Raw genomic sequence first — 9,401 nt, forward strand, 5'->3', positions numbered from 1 at the left:
TATTGCTATTTCACACTTAATCCACTTTCAAAAGCAAAATGAACACAAGAAAAAGACGAGCAACAACAGAACTGGTTTTGAGCATTTCTGAAAATGTGAATAACACAAATGCACCACACATTAACGTACCAATGAATCACTATATACAGAACAAAATGGGGCTCCTAAACACAAATCATGAAGGAAACTGTGAAGAAAACTACATAGGGCCAATGGACAAACAATGTGTCCATTGCAGAGCTTTCCATTTTAATGCAGAAACAAAATCACAATGCTGTCATCACGGTCGTGTCCAAATAAAAAATAGAAACCATTTCCCTGAATTGATCCAGAGGTTGCTAGAAGGTAATTCAAACCAGGGAAATTTCAAAGAACTAATAAGGAACTATAATAGTGCTCTAGCATTTGCTTCCATGGGAGCAAACATCGAAGAATTTTCGGGTGGTGGACCATACTACTTTAAGATACACGGTCAAGTGTATCACCGAATGGGCAGCTTCAGACCACGAGATGATCAAGAAGCAATGTATTCACAACTCTATATTCTAGATACGGCACAAGCAACAGAAACAAGAATGAGAAATATGCATAACAAAAAATGCGACCGGGAACTAATGTACAGATTAGATGTTCTCTTACGAGAAATCAATCCCTATGCAAAAGCATTCAAGATGTTGCATGAGCTTGAGAATGAGATGTCTCTTTCATCACAAGAGATTGTCATGTACATCAAGGGAGAGAGCACAACAGATCCTCGAAGATACAATGCACCGTGTTCAAATGAAATTGCTGCCATTTTTACAAATCCAAGTGGGAACCCACCATTTGACCGTAGTATAGCAGTCTATCCAAAGGAAGAATCAATGCAGGAAATATCAATCATTTCATCATGTTGTGACCCTATGATCTACCCAATTCTTTTTCCCAGTGGAGAGGACGGATGGTCAAATGATATAAAATACACAGATAACGGCAATACACTTAAACGTTGTAATGTCACAATGATGGAATTTTATCAGCACAAATTTGCTATACGGGGCATATGTCACAATGGCATAAGAAGCATATATTTCAACCCTGTGTTGACAGCAGGAAAACTCACACAACAATACATGGTCAATACATACACCAAGATTGAAGGTGGCCGACTAACATGGATAAGAAACCACCAACGTGAGCTACGTGCTGAAGCATACGGTGGCCTCTCAGATTTCGTGAAAAACAGAGCCGAACAGGAAGGGGTACGTGCTGGAAAACTAATAATACTTCCATCCTCATTCACTGGAGGCCCACGACAGATGAATCAGAACTACCAGGATGCCATGAGCCTTGTAAGGAAGTATGGAAAACCTGATTTGTTCATAACATTCACCTGCAATCCTAAATGGAAAGAGATCACTGAAAACCTTCTACCTGGACAAACAACTGCAGATAGACCTGACTTGGTTGCACGTGTGTTCCACATCAAGAAACAAGAACTCATAGATGACATTTACAAACGAGAAATATTTGGCCAGGTCAATGCTTATGTCTATGTGATTGAATTCCAAAAAAGAGGACTGCCACACTGTCATATTTTGGTGATCCTTGGTAAAGATAATAAAATCAGAACTATCGATGACATAGACAATATAGTTACTGCCGAAATACCAGATGCCAGACTAGACCCAGAATTATATGAATTGGTTAAAAAGCACATGATACATGGGCCTGAATTGGCCTGAATTTCCAAACAGCCCATGCACGAAGGATGGTGAATGTAAGTCACACTATCCAAGAGATTACTGTGAAGAAACACAGAATGTCGGTGGTCAGTTTCCAGAGTATAGAAGGCGCCAAGAAGGACATACAGTCCTAATAAAGAACAAACCCATTGACAACAGGTTTGTTGTGCCATACAACAAGTACCTCTTACGTAAGTACAGAGCACACATAAATGTCGAGGTGTGTTCCACTGTAAAAAGTGTCAAGTATATATTCAAATACATATACAAGGGACATGATTGTGCGGAGGTACGCCTTCGAAGGGATGAGAACTCAACACCAGAACAAGTACTAGACTGGGACGAAATAGAGGCTTTCAGAAACTGCCGCTATGTCTCCGCATCAGAAGGAATATGGAGGATCTATGGATATGACTTACATGGGAGATCACATTCTATTGAGAGACTGGACATCCACCTGGAAAACCTTCAAAATATTTATTTCAATGATGGTGAGGAAGAGGTTGCATTACAAAGAGGCCGTAAAACCAAACTGACAGAATGGTTTGAGCTAAACAAGATTGATGAATTTGCAAGGACACTCTTGTACCACGAGATTCCTGAGTGGTATACATGGAATTCAAGAAACAGAATGTGGACACCACGCCAACGTGCATTCAAGGTGGTTGGTAGAATGTACACTGTATCACCACATGACTCTGAACGTTTCTACCTACGTATGATCCTGCTCTACAAAAAAGGTGCTACAAGTTTTAGTGATTTAAAGGTATTAAACGGTGTTGCATATGACACATACCGTTCTACTGCACAAGAAATGGGACTTCTACAGGATGATTGTGAGTGGGAGAAATGTTTAGAAGAGTCGTTGACATTTCAGATGCCTGCAAAAGTAAGGTATCTATTCAGTGTCATGTGTTTATTTTGCGAGCTCATTGATCCCAAAAAACTATGGGATAAATTCAAGGAAGGGATGTGTGAAGACTTGGTCCGAAATCACAACAACTATGAAGCAGCAATGCAACATGGATTGAATGAAATGTCAATATTACTCCAGGAACATGGCAAGAAACTGTCTGACTACGAGTTACCAGATCCAGAGTTTATAGGAGTTAACGAAACAACAACTGAAACAAGATGTGTGCCATGCACACCTGATGAAGCTGAATTACTAAAAACCAGATTGAACAAGGAACAGCTTCACATATTTAACAATGTCTTGAATGCAATACAAAACAAAAAAGAAACAAGCAGATTATTCTTTGTTGATGGTGTAGGAGGCACAGGGAAATCATACCTTTTTAACACGTTGATAAAATATGTTACTGCTTATGGCATGAAAGTCTTAGCAGTCACGTGGACAGGAATAGCGAGTACTCTTCTTGTAGGAGGCCGAACGGCTCATTCAACATTTAAGCTTCCAGTACCAATCACAGAAACATGCACCTCGGACCTGCGAGAGAATTCAGCACCTGCCGAGGTCATAAGAAGAGCTGACCTGCTCATATGGGACGAAATAAGCATGGTACCCGTTCACGCTTTTAAAGCTGTCGAGAGGGTCTTGCGTGATATAAAAAACTGTGATACAGAATTCGGTGGCATCACATTAGTAACAGGAGGAGATTTCAGACAGACATTACCTGTTCTAAAAAGAGCCCGTCGCACACAAATTATCCAAAACAGCATGAAATCCTCACCAATATGGTGGAAACTTGTAAAGTTCTCATTACATACAAACATGAGGGTGAACTCTGAAGAAAAGGAATGGTCTAGATGGCTTGTGAAGCTTGGAAATGGTAACCTACCTAGCCTCCAAGGATTCAACCAAGAAGTTATAAAATTACCTCTAACATCGACATCCAGAGAACAAATGATAGATAATGTGTTTGGAAAGCATATACAACCAAATGACCCAAACCTATCACAGAAAGCTATTCTCACGACTTTAAATGATCTCTCTCTACAAATGAACGACAAGTTCTTTCGAGAATGACTGGCAGAACAATAACATACAGAAGCATTGACATTGTAGAAACAGATTCGGAAGAAGAGATGTTGGACTATCCTGTAGAATTTTTAAACTCAGTAACACCATCTGGAATGCCTCCACACAAGCTACAGGTAAAAATCGGATGTATTGTAATGTTGTTACGCAACATTGACACTAAAAAAGGCCTCTGTAATGGCACTAAACTAATTATAACCAAGGCACTACCAAATGTTATAGAAGCTGAGATTCTACATAATGGTATGCAAGGAAAAAAAGTCCTCCTACCAAGAATCTCTTTAAAACCAACTGAAGGAGACATGCCATTTATCCTCAAACGATGACAATTCCCAATAAGGCTTGCATTCTCCATAACAATTTGCAAATCTCAGGGACAAACATTACAGAATGTGGGTATTTACTTGCCAAGACCTGTTTTTGGCCACGGTCAACTTTATGTTGCACTTTCAAGAGGAACATCAAAGAAACAAATTACAATGTCTATTGAACAATGTGAAGGACAAGGTGTGCTCCAGAGCCATAATGTCTATACGAAAAACATTGTGTACAAAGAAATTCTCTAGGATTCATGTCACCAATGTAACAGATGTCCTATATATCCCAGCAGAGCTGGATTCCCTGCTAGTTAACTGTATGTGTATGAAGTATGTGTATGAAACTTAAAATTCTCTTTAATGAAAGGAATATAAAACCTTTAGATCTATATGATTATCCAATAAATGTTTGTAGGAAATCAATAGATCGACCAGAGTTTGCTCAATGCAGTTTTATTGAATCTTTTCCATTTTTAGAGTGCATTGAAAAAGAAAAATAGGCTTATAAGTGGAAACTACCATTGCCAGATTCTTGTCCTTATAATGCGTGTATTCAACAGATCCATTCAAGGTCGTTTCATTGGCAAGGCAGGAGAAGATTTGACAAATAACAATAGAACGGGGTTTATTCACCAGGCCAATCCTTTTTCACAAAGAGCTTATTTTAAATATTTTTAAGTTAATGTCTGATTTGAATGCTAACATTTTTCCCTCTGAAACTATATATTCCACTAATGTTTCCCATATACTTTTGGCCTAATTCTAGAGGGGTTTTGCACCCACTATTAAATAAGTAAATTTAATGGTAATTCATTCATACCACCACACTATTACATTAGATTTTGTAAACTCTAATTTAATAGTTGAATTTAATGGTTACTTGTTCACACCAGAAATTAACACTAAAGTAAGCTGATGTTACAGTTAGAATTTTATTTTTTTGCATTTTTCACTAAAATCCTAATGCTACAATTTTGTAATATCGTCATTATCATCATCATCATCATCATCATATCATACTCATATATTTAAACAAAAGAGCCCGTATAATAATAGCATATACTGGGGACACTTATTCTGGGCATATGCCAAAATCTAACGGCTGAGATTAGACAATGTAAAGTCGTGACTTTTGGGATCATAAAAATTTTCAATTGTCTTTTAGGGTGCATGACCACAAGGAGAGAGCATCGATCATTGCTTGTGGGAAGGTACTCTCTCTCTCTCTCTCTCTCTCTCTCTCTCTCTCTGTGTATCTGCCTCTGTGAGTGTGTGTGTGTGTGTTTGATGGAACGATTTAGAAGGCTACAGTCAGCTGTACATGATGCCACTGGTTGGTTCATTCTCGAGTTCAAAAGCTCACGCACCAGAAAATGACAATCATTTAACCAACGCCGAAGCGTTCTTCAACAGGAGAATTATCCAGTTCGTGAAGAAACGAGTCGCACTTATGGAAAAAGTACTAACGCAGAATATCATCTGGTAAAAGAGTCTCGACCCCCTATTGTCGTCCCTGCGATTCTAACTTGAGATGTTCCAGGATGACCAAGATATTACGGCCAATCGCAGCAACGGTGGCATCGAGCCTGGCGAGGGACCAAAAACCTCCTACCAAAAGCCGCAACCCGCATTTGTTCCTTATCCAACACCTTTGAGTGAGTTCCTTCGATTTAGACACTAGAAAAAACTCTAATGCGTTCGTTTTTCGACAGCTCCGGAAGAAGTCCTGGGAACAGCACTGGATAACGATCCTAAGCGGCTGAAAGCTCCAGCCTATTACAACGAGGTTGTGTTTGTTTCTCCATTTGAAAAGGTTTGAGAGGCTCACGGCTTTCTCTGTGTCGCCATAGTTGTGCTCGATGATCAGTGAGAACAGGATCGACGCCTTCCAGACTTATGCGGGGAACAAATCCACCAGCATCCGCCTGCGCAGGTGCATTTGGCAGATCGACGTGCTCTGCTTGGAAATGCGACGAGGATTGGGAGTGAAAGGCGAAGAGGCTATGATGGATGGAGCTACGACAGGGACGACGTCTCGGACAATGAGGGGATTCACGTTGTCATCGACAACTAGAATCAAGGTTCTTCACTCTCTTGCTTGTCGCTATTCTTCTTTCGGGTCTCTCAAGTCCCTGTTTGTTCCAGGTTCTCAAGGCTGGAACCACGACTAGAATCAAGGTTTTTCACTCTCTTGCTCTTCGCTATTCTCTTTCGAGGCTTAAAGTTCCTGTTTGTTCCAGGTCCTTGAGGCTGGAACCAAGAGAAAAAATAGAAATTTTCGTCCACGGTTTGCTTCCTTGTTCTTCAGTTTTGCGTTTTTAAAGCATTGAGAGGGATTTCTATTTTGCAGCGCTATAAACCCTGTAGTCTCAACATGGATAGTCATACGGGACAGCCATACATGGTGCTCTTCAGTTTATGACAAGTTCTCTTGAGGAAATGTTGGCAGTCAAGCACAAAAAAACTGGCTTGAAGGACATGATGGAATACTCTCTTATAACAGTTCATATCTGAGGGTTTCATGTCTAACTCTCTCTCCTGTCACTTTGCAGCATTAGGAACGAAACAAGGAGAGCGAGCTCCTTGATTCTTCACTGTTGATAAGTTTCTTTCTCGCATTTTTTGCAGTTGTCACTGTTTCTGAGTCTCCACAATGAATGCTTTGGAAATGGGTATGTATGTGATTTACAGTCTTTGCAACGTAAGTTGAATGTGTTTGCAAAAGAACAGGTCATGAGTACTGGGAAGATGAAGGCATTGAAGAAAAAAAGCCAGCATGCAGGCAAATGATGAACAAACATATTTCACCCATATGATCCTGTCACTTACAGGTATCAATATACTGCTGTGTTAGCAGTGTTTACATTTATCCTTTCGTCTTGATTACAGAGTGGAACCTCTGATATCTATTCCTTTTGGAGAAAGTCAGTGAATATCTTGGGATACAGGTAAACATAGTGCTTTGTAAGTTTTGCTATCAAAGCTAGAGGAAGTTCTTCGGTTGGGGTATGGTTTTGTCACAGCTTTTTACGGCAGTATGGTGACAGAAAGGCTATCTAGAAGTCCCAATGGTAGAGTCGACTTAATGCTACAGGTAAGTCTTGCTCTTTGCTATCACGTCATTCTCGTGTGGATCCAGGATACAAAATTTAAGCTCCACTACATATCGCTATCTGATCAACGACAGCAGTGGCTGGAGAGAGAGAGAGGAGATTTGGAGTCTGAATCACAGCAGTAGCAGCAGCAGCATCACCAGTGAGAAGATCTCAAGGCCATGAGAATCCTCCACCAGTTTGGGATCAGTCACATGTACGTAGCAGCCAGGTGAGAGGGGCAGTGCGAGGGACAGGGACGAAGATCTCACGAGGGACAGGGATGAAGATCTTACAGGGTCCGTCATCACCCGATTGATGAGGTCCTGGTTTGCTCTATCACTTTGGAGCCATCTCTGAATGGCAAGGTGAGCTTCAACGTGGTGGCAGTGATCCAGAGCAGCAGCTCTAGAAGTGGTAATGATGACCATGCGTTTCTCTACAAGGACATGGTGCTGTACAAATCCAATTACTATTAGCATCACATGTCTGAGGACAAATTAAGTGAAGTGGTGCCAGATTGAATTGTATTTGTGTTGTAATACTACATTATATATAAGGTGTCTCCTACCCTTGACTGGCTACAAAAAATAGCAAATGTCTTTCCCTCTTTGCTCTAAGTGAGCACTCTGACCAACACACATAACAGTAACATATGTGTCGAGAAGGCCAAGTACAAGCCCACTGCTCAGTTCAAGCTCAAAGTCCTCTACATTTATATCAACAGCTCCTCTACATAATCAGGCTGTGTACTCCACATGAACCATGGAGCCTAGAGTTGGCCTGTCACAAGATGTCTCTTCTCCTCTGGTTTTCCTGTTGAAGCACTAAGCAACAAGTAAGCAATACAAAGCTTACACCATATCACTCACGGTCACTTTTGCAAAAGCTTACTTAAATTCCACGCTTGCGCAGACTCAGAATCATGTAAATATGAGCGCACACTCGCAGTTATGCTCGCTGTCCCAATACAGAATTTTCCTCCTCTTTAGTGCTACTGATATCAGCACATGGAACTGCACACTCACTAAAGAGAATCCATTCACTGCGAAGAGGAACCCACCAAAAAAAATCCCTCCCATGCTGTTTAGAACTCTCATAGCAGGCAGGAAGATAGGGCTTCACGCATTCTTCCAGGGCTTGAGCATGGAGTTGGGACGGTAGCATTCTCTGTGGTAGTGCCATTGCTAGGGATTTCAATATAACATGTTCTTGGGGCCTAGATCGAGAAGCTTTATGGAACCACTCCACTGGAATCATCTCCACATGGTGGGGTAGCCTCGAGATTGTTATGATGATCCCTATTTGTCTCTGTCTTTCCTTCACATGATGTGGTGGAGAACACAAGGACAACAACAACATTGGCTTCGCATAATGAGCCTCTGGGAAAGTCCTACAAACAGTTCCATACGGTTCTCAACTATTTGTGGCGTATGGATCACAGATTTGGTGACTCTTGTACTCAGTGTGCTGCCTAACTCTTCACTTATTTCCTCTGGGAATGATCAGAAAGTAATAACTTGAACAATGTTTTCTCTGCTTCTAAATTTCCAGGCACTTCCACTCTTGTATGACCCTGATGATAATGAGAATGTGGATAATGTGGACTTATCACACGAGCACGTACTGTGGGAGACTTTCTCAAGAGAACTAAACTAATACAAGATGCAGATAGGTTCATCAAGAGAATGTCATTCACTTCTTAGTGACTGCTTAGTGCCTGTAAAGTTCACGAGGACTTGGAGAGATGATCAAAAGGTGGCGATGGATATGCTTAAGTGTGTGAAGCGTGAGCATATGAGTTCTGTGCTTTGTAGGAGCTTCATTGTTGCCGAGACTTGAATTCAAACTATCTCTTTATTTTCTATCTAAGTCATGTGTATATGCACTGTTAGCACAACTATTATATAGAAACTGAATAAGAGTTTTGATGGATGGCTCAAAAGAAGTTAGGTTGATTCAAAAAATACCTCTCCAAATTTTTTAAGAGATGGAGAATGATAACTCCACAATGGTGAGATGTGATGGTAAGAATTAAGGACTAATGCTTAACATAAACATGAAGTTTACCTATGTATGTATTAAGTTTCTAAGCATAAAAAGTGGCAAGAGGAAGATGGATAAAGACAATAAATTCTACACAACCAACCATGCAAACAAACCGTCAAGTAGGCAACAATCAAAAGTAAAAGCAAAATAAGTGTTAGATAAAATGCAAAACATCATGGATGAGTTGACAAGAACTTGTCAAGTGAAATGCTGATGA

General features: G+C 40.5%; 2 protein-coding genes across 2 annotated transcripts; both read left to right on the forward strand.

The window, feature by feature from the left end:
• The first annotated feature begins 413 nt into the window (after window positions 1–413).
• Window positions 414–1,724, forward strand: LOC112343850. Its single transcript, XM_024667895.1, has one exon. The coding sequence runs from the start codon at window positions 414–416 to the stop codon at window positions 1,722–1,724; it is 1,311 nt and encodes a 436-aa protein (XP_024523663.1).
• Window positions 1,725–2,355: 631 nt separating this feature from the next.
• Window positions 2,356–6,833, forward strand: LOC9648472. The gene is made up of 7 exons (XM_024667894.1): window positions 2,356–3,517; window positions 3,754–3,842; window positions 5,584–5,698; window positions 5,756–5,829; window positions 5,894–6,124; window positions 6,394–6,447; window positions 6,672–6,833. Exons 1-7 carry the CDS (start codon window positions 2,356–2,358, stop codon window positions 6,831–6,833), a joined length of 1,887 nt encoding a protein of 628 aa, XP_024523662.1.
• Window positions 6,834–9,401: the final 2,568 nt, after the last annotated feature.

The sequence above is a fragment of the Selaginella moellendorffii genome, unplaced genomic scaffold, assembly GCF_000143415.4.
Source record: "Selaginella moellendorffii unplaced genomic scaffold, v1.0 SELMOscaffold_234, whole genome shotgun sequence".
Classification (NCBI taxonomy): domain Eukaryota; kingdom Viridiplantae; phylum Streptophyta; class Lycopodiopsida; order Selaginellales; family Selaginellaceae; genus Selaginella; species Selaginella moellendorffii.